At 42.9% G+C, this 18,467-nt stretch overlaps 1 protein-coding gene across 6 annotated transcripts in view; it reads right to left on the reverse strand.

Moving 5' to 3' along the window:
- Window positions 1-18,467, reverse strand: part of ak8 (adenylate kinase 8) — an 81,006-nt gene continuing 62,539 nt past the window's right edge. For 5 of the 6 annotated variants that reach the window (XM_014174828.1, XM_014174825.1, XM_014174827.1 and 2 more), the window contains 2 exons: window positions 1,300-1,380; window positions 1-366 (listed from right to left, as the gene is read on the reverse strand). In XM_014174828.1, coding sequence (XP_014030303.1) covers window positions 132-366; window positions 1,300-1,380 — 316 coding nt within the window. In that variant the 3' untranslated portion in view covers window positions 1-131. The remainder of the gene's footprint in view (window positions 367-1,299; window positions 1,381-18,467) is intronic. The other variant, XM_014174826.1, reaches the window with a different exon arrangement.

Consider the following 18,467-nt stretch of genomic DNA (forward strand, 5'->3'; position numbering starts at 1 on the left):
TGGGTTTGAACAATAAACTCCTTTTATTTCTACAATTAAGATTCCAATACGTTATACTAACTAAAAAGGATCTTCACTCTGCTCGTGTTAATGTAAAAATCACGAGGGTGGGTGGGGGTCTCGATTAGAATTCAGGCGTCGTTTTGAAGACGTCCGACTAGACGACTCTCTAGGGACTCAAAGACAGTGTGTGGGTCCTGGTCAGCGTTGATATGCACCGCCTCAGGGTAGAGGTCCTGCAGGGAGGAAGCATTGGCCCAGTACTCCTTTAGCTGCCGGAGCAGTTGGGCCTCGGAGTCCTTGGGATTGAACTGCAGACGGGTCTGCACCTCAGGACTGGGGGCTGGCTTATACAGTGAGTGGTATCTGTCAGGCAAAAACAACAGGACTAAGAATAACAAAGGACGAGGAATAAACAACAGAGAACTTTTTACATCAGACTATGGGAACATCCCCATTTAATGGCACCCTCTTTTCTATATAGTGCACTACTTTTGACCAGAACCCTATGGGTCTTGGTCAAAAGTAGTGCACTAAAACAGGAATATGGTAACATATGGGACACAAGCTGTGTTTCAAACTCATAAAAGACACACCCTCATCCACTTACCCTCGCCTTATGCCCTTGGGGGAATCCCCGGGGCCATATTTGTCGTTGGTCCAAATTATTAGCCAAGCAAGGGAAGTTTGCAACATAAGCCCCTCAGCACTCGTTTGCGAATGTGTACAATTATGTTCACTCCGGGACATGAAACCCTCCATAATTCAATTTGCGATGATTGTACATCTGATAAGAAAATTCAGCCAAAACTTAAAACCAACATTAATATGGAGAAGTCAACATACAAGTAAGTGTAAGTTAAAAGGAATGTAAATAAGTTAGACATTTTGCTACCCTGACATCACACTTTCGATTTTCCTGATATAGTAGGATGGCTAACATTCAATGTCTGCAGATGCGTTGTCTTCTAGTCAAGATATGAAATGCAATCATAATTGATTGGTAGTGCATATAAGGCACACACAACAGTTCCATGACAACTGGACAACTGAAAACACAACCGTGGGATGAACGAGTGACACATTTCCGGTCAAGAGCGGTCCATTTAAAATGTATTCATTCTTCCCTTGCCCCTTGCCCTGCAAGTGTCAACTCGTCAGACATCATGATACATCATCAGAAGTGTCCACTTAATTTGAGGGCTGAGGGGAGAGGGTGTGTCTTTCAAGAGTTTGGAATGCAGCCGCTGTCTATGTCATCCCCATAAGCCCGATCAATGACCGCGTCGCATGACTCACTTCTCCCCGGTGAAAGGGTCGATTGACCTCAGAGTGACTCTCTCAATGGCCACGTCGTCTGTCATCTCCAAAAAGAAGACCCTATGGCGAGAAAGGAAATGAACATTAGATATCCATCCAGAAATAGTTTCAAGGACTGTAATTAGCTGTACGAGCTTCATCTTAGGTTCATTTTAGGATAGGTCTAAAAACATTTCTCCACATACCACTAATGGTCACGTACCCCACACCCACTCAGGAGACAGCCAAAGTAAATATTTCACCTACTCTGTCCCCAGCACAAGTACAGGAAGTAAAGACCCTGATCCAAAAAAACAGATGTGTTTTCAGAGGTACCAGACCGAACTGAGGTTACGGCTCATGATATCGTTTCCCTACCAGGGAGAAAAGTGAGCATGAGGCCAAATCAGGTACCGGAGGTTCGACAGGCCGCGATTAGAACAAAGACAGAGAAAACGTTGGCAGCTGGAGTGGTCGAAGAGTCACATAGTGAGTGGTCTAGTCCAATTGTGATGGTCTCCAAGCCCGATGGGTCTTTGCGGTTCTGTAACGACTTTCGGAAGGTCAATGAAATCTCCAAGTTTGATGCCTACCCCATGCCCCGAGTAGATGAACTGCTGGAGAAAATTGGGTAAAGCTCGGTACATTACGACCCTGGACCTAACCAAAGGTTAATGGCAAATTCCTCTGACCCCCAGAGCCAAAGAAAAGACAGCCTTTACAACAACTGAATTTCGGCTTACACGGGGCCACAGCCACCTTTCAACGGCCAATGGACAAGGTCCTAAAACCGCACCAAGTGTATGCCGCAGCCTATTTAGATGATGTGGGTATCTACAGCCCAGATTGGGAATCCCACTTACCCCAGGTACAGGCAGTGTTAGACGCCCTTAGGAAGGCACGGCGAACCGGCGAACCCTTCTCACGGCGAAACCTGACCATTTTTAAGTGGGGTTAGAGGAAACAGAGTATCTGGGATACACCGTGGAAAGAGGGTTAATCAAACCCCAACGTAAGAAGGTGGAGGCAATTCGAGGATGGCCGAAACCAATAAATAAGAACCAGGTTTGAGCCTTCCTAGGGTTGACCAGTTACTACCGGAAGTTCATTCCAAGTTATGCCACAGTGGCCGCCCCACTCACCGACATGACTAGAGCCAGAGGACCAAACATGGTAAAATGGGATGAAAGGGCCACTAAAGCATTTAGAACATTACAGGAGGCTCTCTGCTGTAATCCAGTGCTGGTGGCACCAGACTTTGAGCGAGAGTTCGTGGTTCAGACAGATGCCTCAGAGGTCGGCTTGGGAGCCGTGCTATCCCAAGAGGTAGAAGGGGTGGAACACCCCATCCTGTTTTTAAGCAGGAAGCTGGGACCACGGGAGGCCACTACTCAGTCGTTGAGAAAGAGGCGCTGGCAGTAAATTGGGCTCTAGAAAGCCTGAAACCCTACCTGCTAGGGCGACACTTCACCCTCATCAGTGACCATGCCCCACTCACTTGGATGCATAAGGCTAAAGAGAAGAACGCTCGGGTGATGCAGTGGTTTTTGAGTCTCCAACCGTTTCACTTTGACTTAAAACACAGAGCAGGGAAGGAAATGGAAAATGTGGATGGGTTATCACGCATACACGCATATTTTGCTGCGGTAGCTCAACCTAGGGGTCGAATCTAGGGGGGGAGATGTGTGGCAAAGAAGGGGGTCGAGTGATAAATGGCAGATATGTGAGAGCAGAACTAATAAACAGGCTCTGCCCTCTCACTAAAATGGCCACCCCGATCAGAACTACAGATCACAAAATGGCCGACCGCCAAAACTACTATTTCCAGAAGCAAGGTGAACGCTCAGAAAGTGGGGCCGACCCACAGATCGGGTCAAGACAAACCAGGAAGAGAGAGAGGAAGGGCTGGAAGGATCTGTGAACCATAGTGAAAGAGACAATATATATCAGCTGGATTTACCGTGTATGAGCTGGACTGTTTGGACTTACCTGTTGGCGTTTGGACCTGGACCTACCGAGAACCCAATTTGTGTACCGAACTCTGCTATCCTTGAACTCGCCTGCGGCCTGGGTGGACCAGGACGGGGAAATAAACACACAGGTACCGTCCGGTTCGAAATAACTCTCATTCTGGGGTTATTTTGGTGACGGTTTCCCGCTTAATTTGTGACAAACTCTCCTAATCTTGAAGGGGTTTGTCACAATACATGAAGAGGTTTGGCACAATACATTGTTAGATAAATATACAATATATTTCCTCCAAACAAACAATGATGACCAGTCACCTTTCTTTGATCATCACAAGGATATAAAACCCCAAAGTAAGCCACATAAGCCAGTGCCGGGTTTGGGATCGTCAAGGTACAATCACTTAGAGACCATTTCTCTTCCCTTTACTTCCACTTGAGAGAAGACGACGGTTGGTATGCTTACTTACTACTACTAAATGATTTTGTCTTCGAAATGTCCCATGAAAACAATAATGGTAATGCCTGTATATCACTGTGCCTAACTGAAATAATCATGAGGGCAGCTAAGAGAAAGTGAATGGATGATGATGGTCTCCTGAGCAGGCACAACTTAATAATCGCGGGAATGTCCACACGGGTCTCTCCCAGGACATGCTGCTGCTTACGTAAAGTACCTCTAATGGTGTGGTCAGGTCCTCGCCCCCCTAGTCCCCGTCATCCCCTTCTAAACATCGGCCCCATAGTGGTCTCTGGAGGATCATAGGATGGTGACCTCTTGACTGCATTCACCGTATCATAAATGTTTTACATTTACTTCAAGAGGAGAGTATATAGAAGGACCACCCCCTAGCCCCCCTTAAGGTGAGATTTGGAACATTTCAAATTACAAAGGATCAATGACACACACACACACACACACACACACACACACACACACACACACACACACACACACACACACACACACACACACACACAGTCTTTGATACAGTATATAGGCCTACTAAAGCCCTTTGATATGCCCTCCATTCCATGATGTTCCCCAAGTGTTCCTAACTGTTACAGATTCAGAGACTGTGGCAGGGATGTCCTGACTGGCACATACTGAACAACATGTCACAGAGCTGTCAATCACCACTGTAAAACATTTCCAGACGAAGATTTTAAATGTATGCCTCGGAGAAAGCTTTGTGTGTGTGTGTCTGACTATGGTCAATTATTTTGGGGAGAGTGTCTTGAATTTTTTATGAATATTTGTCTTTAAAAAAGGAAAAAAGAACTACTCTGCAAAGCTATTAGAATTAATATTTATACCTCTACATGAAATATTCATGGTTAACCCAAGAAGATAAAAAAAAGACTGATAGGGGAGTCAGTCTGGGTAGGGGGGTTGTAAGAGAAGAGATCATTTACATTGGGTATTGTTTGTGGAACAGCTTGATGCTCTAAAACAAATGACTTACATAAACAGGAGTGTTCACAAGCAGAGATATGCGGAGATATGGGGAAAAAATTGGAAAGAAACGTAAAGTGTGTGTGTGTGTGTGCACACTTGAATGAATGCACATGCATTTCTGTCTTTGTGTTTTAGGCATGTGGGTATATAACCTAAATTTGATGAGTGAGGAACGTACACACAGTACAAGTACCTCTTCTCTCTACAAAGACCCTGTCTGCGTACCAAATGGCACCCTATACACTATATAATGTACTTTGGGCTCTGGTCAAAAGTAGTGCACTAGGAAATAGGGTGCCATTTGGGACGCAAAGCCTCCTCAACTAAACCAAGAGCCTCTACTCATCTGATCCCCCTGTCTAGAACCAGAACCACCCCCCCTCCCAACTCCCTGTCCTTATTTCCTCTCATCCCATCTTACCCAAATTAAGAAATTAATGAGGGGCAGATTCTTTACAGCCCGCCTTGGCAATGTTTACCACTGATTAAATTATAACGCAGGCCCTGTTGTATTATTTATAAGCCAATTAGAGGAAGTGTTAATTTGATACGGTCTGCTGGACAGTTAAAATACATCTGAGTGAGAGAGGGGTTGGGGTGGAAAGAGGAAGGCTCAGGCTGACATTTGTCCACAGCTCTCTAGGATTACATGGCTAATTGCCCTGCTTTATCTGCGTTTCACAAATAGGCATGCATATTTCACTGTTCACAAAGACTTTGATTGTTTAAACTCGTGTCGGTCCTTTAAGGAGCCAAGATGTGGCCAACGCGGAGTGTAGCATAAAGCCCAATGATGGCTTAAAATGTTTGAGGGGTCTGGAGAACACAATAAAATTGTCCAAATATGCCATATATATGTCATAATATACACTGAACAAAAATATAAATGCAACATGTAGTGTTGGTCCCATGTTTCATGAGCTGAAATAAAACATCCCAGAAATTTTCCCTGTTTGTGAGCGTTTCTCCTTTGCCAAGATAATCCATCTACCTGATATGTGTGGCATATAGAGAAGTTGATTAAACCGGATGATCTTTACACAGGTGCACCTTGTGCTGGGGACAATAAAAGGCCACTCTAAGAGGTGCAGTTTTATCACACAACATAATGCTACAGATGTCTCAAGTTGAGGGAGCGTGCAATTGGCATCTTGACTCCAGGAATGTCCACCAGAGCTGTTGCCAGAGAATTGAATGTTCATTTCTCTACCATAAGCCGCCTCCAACGTCGTTTAAGAGAATTTGGCAGTACGTCCAACCGGCCTCAACTGCAGGTCACGTGTATGGCGTCGTGTAGGCGAGCGGTTTGCTGATGTCAACGTTGTGAACAGAGTGCCCAATTGTGCGGTTGTGGTATGGGCAGTCAAAAGTTACGGACAACGAACACAATTGCATTTTACTGATGGCAATTTCAATGCACAGAGATACCGTGACAAGATCCTTAGGCCCATTGTTGTGCCATTCATCTGCTGCATCACCTCATTTCAGCATGATAATGCATGGCCCCATGTCGCAAGGATCTGTACACAATTCCTGGAAGCTGAAAATGTGCCAGTTCTTCCATGGCCTGCATACTAAAACATGTTACCCATTGAGCATGTTTGGGATGCTCTGGATTGACATATACGACAGCGTGTTCCAGTTTCCGCCAATATCCATCAACTTCGCACAGCCATTGAAGAGGATTGGGGCAACATTTCACAGGCTACAATCAACAGCCATTAGGCAAATGGTGGTCACACCAGACACCGACTGGTTTTCTTATCCCCGCCCCTACTTTTTTTTTAGGCATCTGTGACCAACAGATGCATATCTTTATTCCAAGTCATGTGAAATCCATAGATTAGGGCCTAATGCATTTATGTCAATTGACTGATTGCCTTATATGAACTGTAACTCAGTAAAAATCTTTGAAATTGGTGCATGTTACATTTTTGTTCAGTCTATATCCATTAAAATTGTATTGTTAATGTTTTCATGGTTAGTTCCAATAGGTTACATGTAAACACTCAAAAAAAAAGTGATATGGGCGTTCCCTTTAGTCTAATGATGGCAATGATGCTTCCAAAATGGCTAGAATTTTAAGAAAAATAGAGAACAGGATTCACATGGCCATATTTCCATAAATAATTGGCACATAAATACCAATGATGGCTTAACATGTTTGGTGGTGGTATGAAAAACACAATAAAAGGGCACAAGTAGCTTAAGTATCATATCCCATACATCCCATTCAAAATGTTATGCCCATTTCCATGTACATTCTAAGTACAGGGAAGGTTTCCTCTAGCATTTCTTGAAAATTACAAAATACAGAATAGCACATTATATATCATTTCAATCAGTACATTTTAGTAGACATAAGGGAACACCAATACCAGTCAAAAGTTTAGACACACCTACTCATTCCAGGGTTTTTCTTTATTTTTACTATTTTCTACATTGTAGGATAATAGTGAAGACATCAACAATGAAATAACACAAATGGAATCCTGTAGTAACCAAAGTGTTAAACAAATCAAAATATATTTTATGACATTTTTCAAAGTAGCTACCCTTTGCCTTGACAGCTTTGCACACTCTTGGCATATAACATTTACATAAGTATTCAGACCCTTTACTCAGTAGTTTGTTGAAGCACCTTTGGCAGCAATTACAACCTCGTCTTCTTTGGCATGACGCTACAAGCGTGGCACATCTGTATTTGGGGAGTTTCTCCCATTCTTCTCTGCAGATTCTCTCAAGCTCTGTCAGGTTGGAAGGGCAGCGTCATAGCACAGCTATTTTCAGGTCTCTCCAGAGATGTTTGAATCCGGGCTTTGGCTGGGCCACTCAAGGACATTCAGAGACTTGTCCCGAAGCCACTCCTGCGTTGTCTTGGATGTGTGCTAAGGGTCGTTGTCCTGTTGGAAGGTGAACCTTCGCCCCAGTCTGCGGTCCTAAGCAGGTTTTCATCAAAGATCTCTCTGTACTTTGCTCTGTTCATCTTTCCTCGATCCTGACTAGTCTCCCAGTCCCTGCTGCTGAAAAACATCCCCACAGCATGATGCTGCCACCACCATGCTTCACCGTAGGGATGGTGCCAAGTTTCCTCCAGACCTGACGCTTGGCATTCAGGCAAACGAGTTCAATCTTGGTTTCATCAGACCAGAGAATCTTATTTCTCATGGTCTGAGTCCATTAGGTGCCTTTTGGCAAACTCCAAGGGGGCTGTCATGAGCCTTTTTACTGAGGAGTGGCTTCCGTCTGGCCACTCTACCATAAAGACCTGATTGGTGGAGTGCTGCAGAGATGGTTGTCCCATCTCCACAGAGGAACTCTAGAGCTCTGTCAGTGACCATCAGGTTCTTGGTCACCTCCCTGACCAAGGCCCTTCTCCCCCGATTGCTCAGTTTGCCCGGGCAGCCAGCTCTAAAAAGAGTCTTGGTGGTTCCAAATTTCTTCCATTTAAGAATGATGGAGGGCCCCTGTGTTCTTGGGGACCTTCAGTGCTGCAGACATTTATTGGTACCCTTCCCCAGATCTGTGCCTCAACACAATCCTGTCTCAGAGCTCTACGGACAATTTATTTGACCTCATGGCTTGGTGGGACCTTATATAGACAGGTGTTTGCCTTTCCAAATCATGTCCAATCAATTAAATTTACCACTGGTGGACTCCAATGAAGTTGTAGAAACATCTCAAGAATGATCAATGGAAACAGCATGCACCTGAGCTCAATTTCGAGTCTCATAGCAATGTAAATATGTAAATATTATGTAAATAAGGTATTTCTGGGTTTTTTACTTCTAATATATTTTTTTCTTTGTCATTGTGTGTAGATTGATGAGGAAAAAATGTTATTTATACAATTTTTGAACAAGGCTGTAACGTAACAAAATGTGGAAAAAGTCAAGGGGTCTGAATACTTTCTGAATGCACTGTATATACAAAAGCATGTGGACACCCCTTCAAATTAGTGGATTCGGCTATTTCAGCCACACCCGTTGCTGACAGGTGTATACAATTGAACACATTGTCTATGGAGATTGCATGGCTAACATTGGCAGTAGAATGGCCTTTCTGAAGAGCTCAGTGACTTTCATTGTGGCACCGTCATAGGATGCCACCTTTCCAACAAGTCAGTTCGTCAAACTTCTGCCCTGTTAGAGCTGCCCTGGTCAACTGTAAGTACGGTTATTGTAAAGTGGAAACGTCTAGGTGCAACAACAGCTCACCCGCAAAGTGGTAGACCACACAAGCTCACAGAACGGGACCGCCAAGTGCTGAGCGGTAGTGTGTAAAAATGGTTGGTCCTCGGTTGCAAGGATCACTACCGAGTTCCAAACTACCTCTGGAAGCAACATAAGTACAAGATCGGTTCGTCTAGAGCTTCATGAAATGGGTGTCATCATTGGCCAGTTCGGGTCAGGTTACCACGGACCACAATCCTACAGAGACATCTCTCACGCCCACCAGAGGGGGAGAAATCGAGCGGTATGGAGGTGTATTGTTTTTATGACACCTCCCGCCCATTGTAAATCTTAAGGCAGCAGACAAAATCCTTTGTCCTCTCAGTATGGAGGAATGGAATGTATGATGGGCCTACGGAGAACCTACCTCAGAACAGTAACATGCAATAAATGGACTTTGGGACAATATGTTTCGTCAGCCAAAATGGTTGTAATGACGATAGATGGAATATGAAATTGAATGTCGTTTTTGTTATGTTATTAAAAGTTACATGACGACGTTATAATGAAAACATTAACTTGAAGAGTTTTCACAATATGTACCTGATGTTTGCATACTGTACGTTGTGTGGAAAATGTCCAGATAAAGATAATGTTTTTGTAAAGAAGAAATGTGAAGTTATTGTCTAAATTGGATCTGAGTAATATCCAGACCTTGCCTCGTAACTAGTTACGCCCAGAGAACTTGCCCTAAAGGCGGAAATGGCCATTTCTAACCCGAGGGTATAAAACAGTTAACAATTAACATATCAGACTATGTGACCACGAGCTGCAGATAAGGTCCAATTAGTTGTAACCCCAAAACGCAACATGAGGTTGAAGGACACAAAGGGAAGACAAAGGAACCTTTTAACAATCTATGCTATGGATGAGTAGCAGTGTCTAAGAGGGTGAATTCAAACAGGACATCCCGGTTACCACTCTCCAAGGAATTGGGTGTCTACACTGCTTTCATTCCTACGCTGGAGTCCTGAGCTACACGGCTGACCATACTCAGAAGACCCCCTTTCAGAACAAGGGCGAGGAAACAGACCACGAAGAGAATGTCCACACGATGTCAGTGTCCTATCAGAGAGTTACACCCTGTAACAACAGTGCCGCCGCCATCAGAGGAGAAGGAGGAACTCGGTCATCAGAGGAGATACACCATCGGAGACACACCATCAGAGACCTTCGACACGTAATTACATCATTATATTCTGACCCATAAGAGCGGCACTTCGGGGCAAGGTTAGGGATAAACTAAGAATAGTTTACAAATGTACCCAAGTGTGCTTTTCTCTTGTGCACTCTCTCTCTTTGAAATCCCCATTTTGTGTAACACGTGTCATATTGTGTTGGCCCGCAAGGGACGTGTCATTGTACTAAGTTCTAATCAATAGCCTAGACTGTGTGTGTGTGTGTTATATATATATGTGTGTGTGTATATATCTTATCATTTCAGCTTGTTAGTAAATAAATAATCAACTCAATTGGTGTGGTACGGACTTATTTAGTGGGACTCGGGTTTGTGTAGATTCCCGGATTATGCGACGTTCAGGATGAGACTGTAGAGGAAATTAATTAATTAGCGACTGTTGTAAAATAGATATTCAGATATTTTTTTAGTTAATTTGGGAAATAGAAACTCAATAAAACCAAACTTTCCCTTGGTGCCCCAAGTTAATGAGTCAATAATTGCCTGATTCATTTAATCACATAATTATGAACAGTTAATCATTCGATGAACAGCAGTCGTCAGAATCAATACAACGTCACGACATGGGTTTCCATGGCCGAGCACCCTAAGATCACCATGCGCAATGCCAAGTGTTGGCTGGAGTGGTGTAAAGCTCGCCGCTATTGGACTCTTGAGCAGTGGAAACGCTTTCTCTGGACTGATGACTCATGCTTCACCATCTGGCAGTCTGTCGGACTAATCTGGGTTTGGCGGATGCCAGGAGAACACTATCTGCCCGAATGCACAGTGCCAACTGTAAAGTTTAATGGAGGAGGAATAACGGACTGGGGCTGTTTTTCATGATTCAGGCTAGGCCTCTTAGGTCCAGTGAAGGGGCATCTTAACGCTACAGCACACAATGACATTCTAGACAATTCTGTGCTTCCAACTTTGTGGCAACAGTTTGAAGAAGGCCCTTTCCTGTTTCAGCATGACATTGCCCCCGTGCACAAAGCGAGGTCCATACAGAAATGGTTAGTTGAGATCGGTGTGGAATAACTTGACTGGCCTGCACAAAGCCTTGACCTCAACCCCATCAAACACCTTTCAGATGAATTGGAACGGCGACTGCGAGTCAGGCCTAATCGCCCAACAACTGTTCCCGACCTCACTAATGCTCGTGGCTGGCTGGAAGCAAGTCCCCGCAGCAATTTTCCAACATCTAGTGGAAAGCCTTCCCAGAAGAGTGGAGGCTGTTATAGCAGAAAAGTGGGGACCAACTCCATATTAATGAAGAAGATTTTGGAATGAGATGTTCGACGAGCAGGTGTCCACATAATTTTGGTAATGTAGTGTATATACTGTATATAAAAACAATATCTAAAGAAATCCACACATTCTCCCTCGCTTACATCACTGGAGTATACGCAGTGTAAGCAAATTCAATGGAGACTGGAGAGTCTTTTTACAGTGTTTTCTCTCTTTCTTAAACATGTCCAAATCTTAATTGTCCGGACCTATAGATCTATCTATCTATCTATCTATCTATCTATCTATCTATCTATCTATCTATCTATCTATCTATCTATCTATCTATCTATCTATCTATCTATCTATCTATCTATCTATCTATCTATCTATCTATCTATCTATCTATCTATCTATCTATCTATCTCCACACACTCCTAGGGAATATTATACAGTATAAGCAAATCACAAGCACACGTGTATACACACACCACACATACACACACACACACACACACACACACACACACACACACACACACACACACACACACACACACACACACACACACACACACACACACACACACACACACACACACACACACACACACACACAGGTGTGCACACAGGTGTGCATGGATGTTTCATGGTAGAGTGTGTTATGCAAAATGGTCATCTTTGAGCACTTTCTGACCACTTCTACCATGGGCAAACAAGTATGGAATGTTTCGTTCAAATAAAAAAGGGTGCAGTTAAAAAGTGATTAAACTCATAACATGAACAACCCACACTTATTCCACAGCAAAAGGTAAAAATAACAATTCTACAGTTCCCACAAACTTCAAAGACCTGTATTTGTAAAAACATTAATAATGGTTGGATGTGTGTGTACACATGTGCTTATGAGAGAGGGAGAATGCTGTAGCATGCCTCACTCTCCATTGACTTGCATTGGATTTGCTTACAAAAAAAAATGTAATCCGTTTTTAGATTACATTTTAAGGCAGCAAAATGTGAAGACTGTGCAAGGGGCGTGTAGACTAGTAGTGTGTGTGTGTGAGTGGATTTCTTTAGATATTATTTGTATACAGTTTGCTTATGGCCGTATACAGATCATTGAGTGCGATCTTAGTGCCAGCATTGGTTTGTGGTGGTAAACAGACAGCTACGAAGAACATAGATGAAAACTCTCTTGGTAAATAGTGTGGTCTACAGTTTATCATGAGATACTCTACGTCAGGAGAGCAAAACCTTGAGCCTTCCTTATATCGTGCACTAGTGGTTGTTTACAAATATACATAGACCTTCACCCCTTGTCTTACCAGAGGCTACTGTTCTATCCTGCCGATACAGTGTATAACCCGCCAGCTGTATGTTATTCATGTCATCGTTCAGCCACGACATAAGATATTACAGTTTTTAATGTCCTGTTGGTAGGATATACGTGCTTGTAGTTTGTTTATTTTATTATCCAATGATTGCCAACGTACAAAGGCAAATTACCCACTCGTCGCCGGATACTTACAAGGCACCGTGACCGTGACCTTCGTCAGATTAGTTAAGTTCTTAGGAGATTTAGAGTTGTAAAGTGTGTTGTTGTAGGAAGCAAATATTTGGTTTATTTCTACAGGACCCATTGATAATTGTCCTTGGAAATAATGAATTGCATTAATGGCTCTGTCTGAATTTAACTTCTGAATGCACCAGGCCAGCAATTTACCAGGTTTTTCACCTTGATCATAGAAAGATTGTTTCAGCCTCGTTAAGCCGTTTGCAGCCTGAGGTGTTAAGTTCTTCATACTGAGCTTTAAGAGCAAATAATTACTTCTACTGAGTTATACAAAAAAGTTTCCCTTTCCAATTCTCGGATTTTGCGGTCCATCTTTCTCATTTTCAGATTTAATTGATTTGAAACTGGTAAAACTTATAATTTGCCCACTAATATATGCTTTGAAAGCCTCCAATCTGGTACTCCCTGACGTTTGGTTAGTGTTCAATGTTAAATATCTATATGAACTCCAACGTCATGTAAGAAGTCTGGGTCCTGTAACCATCTGGGATGCAAACGCCATCTAGAGGATCCTTTTACTAGTTTTGTATCCATATAGAACAATGCCACAGGGGAATGGTCACTCAGAACAATACTATCATATCCACTTCCTGCTACATTGGAAAGCAATGAGCAAGAAACTAAAAAGTGGTCTATACGAGAATATGATTTAAACGTCGACGAGTAACATGAACACTCCCTTTTACCCGGGTTCTGAGTCCTCCAAGGTTCACATAGATTTAAGTCCTTAATGAAATGCTGTAATTTCTTTCAACTCTGTGAGTGGGAAGTGTCTAAACCAGAGAAGCGATCTAGATGAGGATCAAGAGTGCAATTAAAATCCCCTGCCATTAGGACCTTACCAGGAAGGGAGGCTATCAATAGAAATACATTCTCAAAGAATTTGGGATAATCATCATTAGGACCATAAATATTAACCAGATTAATACGCTCATTCAAAATAGTTCCCTGTATCTAACCAGCTGTATCAGTTATATTAGCCACTTGAAATGGAACAGATTAGTGAATTAAAACCCTAACACGACGAGAATGAGAGGAGAAACAGGATGCTATTACTTACCATCTCCTGCGTACTTTAAATAGCTCATCCTTCAACAAGTGAGTTTCTTGTAGGAACACATTAGATTAATTAAGTTGTTTAAGCCTAGTAATAACCTGTTTAAGCTTGGATACTTTACAAACGCAACGGACATTCCACTAAGTAAATTTCAGTTTTGCATTTGAAGTCATTTAACCAAAGATATAAACATGGAATAAACTATAGCATAAAGGCATATCTAAAATATGTTAATAACCACTAGGACCGCAGGAATATTTTGTAGTGAAGTAAATACAGTGCATACGGAAAGTATTCAGACCCCTTGACTTTTTCCACATTTTGTTACGTTACAGCCTTATTCTAAAATGAATTACATTTGTTTTTTTTCTTCATCAATTATACAGACAATACCCCATAATGGCAAAGCAAAAACAGGTTTTTAGAAATGTTTGCACATTTATTACAAATAAAAAACAGAAATATTGTCACTCCCTGATCCGTTTCACCTGTCCTCGTTATTGTCTCCACCCCCTCCAGGTGTCGCTTGTTTTCCCCAGTGTATTTATCCCTGTTTCCTGTCTCTCTGTGCCAGTTTGTCTTGTATGTCCAAGCTTACCAGCGTTTTTTCTCCTTTTTCTAGTCCTCCCGGTTTTGACCCTTGCCTGTTCTGGACTCTGTACCCACCCATTCTGCCTGCTCTGACCTCGAACCTGCCTGCCACTCTGGACCTCCTGGACTCTGATCTGGTTATGACCTTTTGCCTGTCCACGACCATTCTCTTGCCTTTTCCCTTTGGATTTATTAAACATCTTAAACTCCAACCATCTGCCTCCTGTGTCTGCATTTGGGTCTCGCCTAGTGTCATGGTAAATATAATTTCCGTAAGTATTCAACTCTTTATTAAACTCTTTACTCAGTACTTTGTTAAAGTACCTTTGGCAGTGATTACAGCCTCGGGTATTCTTGGGTATGACGCTACACGCATGTCACGACGCTACAAGCTCTGCACAAATGTATTTGGGGAGTTTCTCGCATTCTTCTCTGCAGATCCTCTCAAGCTCTGTCAGGTTGGATGGGGTGCGTCACTGCCTTCCCACCTCTCACTAATCGTAGCCTGGTGGACAACGGATCAATTAAAGGGAGCATTCTAACCTAAGTGACGCTACACAAAACAAAGTGTCTCCTGCCTTCTCTCGGCATATCTAGCTAGATGATATGTGAAATATTACGAGTATTCATTTGAAAAGTAGCCAAGAATAGCTCCAGCTAAAACATTAACGCTAGTTAGTGAAGCCTGAGACTAACGTTAACGTTACAGTATGGACAGTCCCAAAAATAGTTGTAGATCAAATACATATGGTTAGCAGATGTTACTGCGAGTGCAGCGAAATGCTTGTGCTTCTAGTTCCGACAGTGGAGCAATATCTAACAAGTAATATTTAACAATTCCACAACAGATACCTAATACACTCAAATCTAAGTAAAGGAATAAGAATATATAAATATATGGTTGAGCAATGACCGAGTGGCATAGGCTAAGATGCAATAGATAGTATAGAATACAGTATATACACATGAGGTGAGTAATACAAGATATGTAAACATGATTAAAGTGGCATTATTAAAGTGACTAGTGTTGCATTTATTAAAGTGGCCAATGTAGGCAGCAGCCTCTCTGTGCTAGTGACGGCTGTTTAACAGTCTGATGGCCTTGCGATAGAAGCTGTTTTTCAGTCTCTGGGTCCCAGATTTGATGCACCTGTACTGACCTCCCCTTCTGGATGGTAGCGGGGTGAACAGGCAGTGGCTCGGGTGGTTGTTGTCCTAGCTCAGTTACCTTAGCTTTCTTGGGAACAGGAACAATGGTGGCCCTCTTGAAGCATGTGGGGACAGCAGACTGGGATAAGGATTGATTGAATAGGTCCGTAAACACACCAGCCAGCTGGTCTGCGCATGCTCTGAGGACGCAGCTGGGGATGCCGTCTGGGCCTGCAGCCTTGCGAGGGTTGACACGTTTAAATGTTTTGCTCACATCAGCTGCAGTGAAGGAGAGCCCGCAGGTTTTGGTAGCGGGCCATGTCAGTGGCACTGTATTGTCCTCAAAGCGAGCAAAGAAGTTGTTTAGTCTGTCTGGGAGCAAGACATCCTGGTCCGCGACGGGGCTGGTTTTCCTTTTATAGTCCGTGATTTTCCTTTTATAGTCCGTTTATAGCCGTTGAATTGCGACTCTACTTTGTCTCTATACTGACACTTAGCTTGTTTGATTGCCTTGCGGAGGGATTAGCTACACTGTTTGTATTCGGTCATGTTTCCGGTCACCTTGCCCTGATTAAAAGCAGTGGTTCGCGCGCTTTCAGTTTTGTGCGAATGCTGCCATCAACCCACCGTTTCTGGTTTGGGAATGTTTTAATAGACGCTGTGGGTACGACATCGCCGATGCACTTGCTAATAAACCCGCTCACCGAATCAGCGTATTCATCAATGTTGTTGTTCGCCGCAATGCGGAACATATCCCAGTCCATGTGATCGAAGCAATCTTGAAGCGTGGAATCCGATTGGTCAGACCAGCGTTGAACAGACCTGAGTGCGGGAGATTCCTGTTTTAGTTTCTGTCATCAACACCATCATCCTGGAAACCCTAGACCCACTCCAATTAGCATATCTCAATCGCACTCCACACTGCCCTTTCCCACCTGGACAAAAGGAACACCTATGTGAGAATGCTGTTCATTGACTGCAGCTCAGCGTTCAACACCATAGTGCCCTCAAAGCTCATCACTAAGCTAAGGACCCTGGGACTAAACACCTCCCTCTGCAACTGGTCCAGGGACTTTCTGACGGGCCGCCCCCAGATGGTAAGTTTAGGCAACAACACATCTGCCACGCTGATCCTCAACACGGGGGCCGCTCAGGGGTGCATGCTTAGTCCCGTCCTGTACTCCCTGTTCACCCACGACTGTGTGGCCAAGCATGACTCCAACACCATCATCAAGTTTGCAGACGACACAACAATGGTAGGCCTGATCACCGACAACGACGAGACAGCCTATAGGGATATATATATATATATATATATTTTGTATTTTTTTAACTTTTGTTTATTTTGTAAATATTTTAACTATTTCTTGAACTGCATGGTTGGTTAAGGGCTTGTAAGTAAGCATTTCACGCTAAGTTCTACACCTGCTGAATCCCACGCATGTGACAAATCAAATTTCATTTGGATGTTTGCTAATGAGTTCCCAGCTGGCGATGCCTCATCGGTATTGGTTATTCCCTGTCATTTTCAACAAAGTCATGATGCTGATTGACAATCTTTCCTTTGCGGTACCTCAAACTGTCGATAGCTGTCAGGTAAATCACTGCCCCCAACAGCCCTGGCCATCCCACCACTACCATAATCATCATCCCATCAGTAAACATTATCTCTCCGTTGTCTCTACGACTCAATTAAGCTAATACTATGTAAATTAGGTCTCCTGCCATTAGCGCCAACACCAGTATTGCCTGTGAGCTTTCTGGACACTTCGCAGTATTTACTGACATCTCTAATAGTGCTTAATGCCACACAGCAGGCTGCACTGGAGAAGGGAAAATGAGACCACTATGATAAGTAAACACTGATTGAGAGGAGGTGTAGGGTCTAGCTAGGACATGGGATGATTTCAAAATGGTACCCTCTTCCCTATGGCCTCTGGACAAAAGTTGTGCACTATGTAGGGAATTGAGTACCATTCATTTCCATTGCAGACATGGACATGTTGGAGACGAGGTAGATGTCCAGTTGAGGTCAACACATGGAATGGAGCTTGTATTGTAAATGTAGATGGCTCTCTTGTGATTCTCCAAGAGAATTTCTTTGCATCCTTCAATAAAAATAAGAAAAGCCTAACTATAACACCGGGTCAATCTTCAATACTGTTAACATTTTATAAACCTTATTTTTATAAAAAGTCAGAGGCAGCTAGTTCTATAGATTTTCAGTCAATAACAACAAATTGAAGTTGTGGTGGAGGGCCAATGTGTCTCAAGATTAAATGTTGACAATGAAGCATAACCCACAATTTTAGATTTACACTTGGTTGAGTTGTCAACTAATGTGAATGCAATGCGAAATCAACCAGAAAATTCACCAAAATTCCCTTAAGTTGATGACTTTTTGCAAATGTAATCAGTTTTCCACATTGATTCTGTCAAATTGTAACATGTTTCTGGTTAAACTGTAGTTTGTTTGTATCAAATCAAACTTTATTTGTCACATGCGCCGAATACAAGTGTAGACTTTACTGTGAAATGCTTACCTACAAGCCCTTAACTAACAGTGCAGTTCAAGAAAAGTTAAGAAAATATTTACCAAGTAGACTAAAATAAAAAGTAACACAATAAGAATAACAATAATGAGGCTATAACGAGGCTTGTATCCTGTTTAGTGAATGATTACTGTGAGCATTAATGGAGTTTAGGCCATGAAACTGTGTGTATGCTAATTTA

Source organism: Salmo salar, chromosome ssa26 (genome assembly GCF_905237065.1).
Source record: "Salmo salar chromosome ssa26, Ssal_v3.1, whole genome shotgun sequence".
Taxonomy (NCBI): domain Eukaryota; kingdom Metazoa; phylum Chordata; class Actinopteri; order Salmoniformes; family Salmonidae; genus Salmo; species Salmo salar.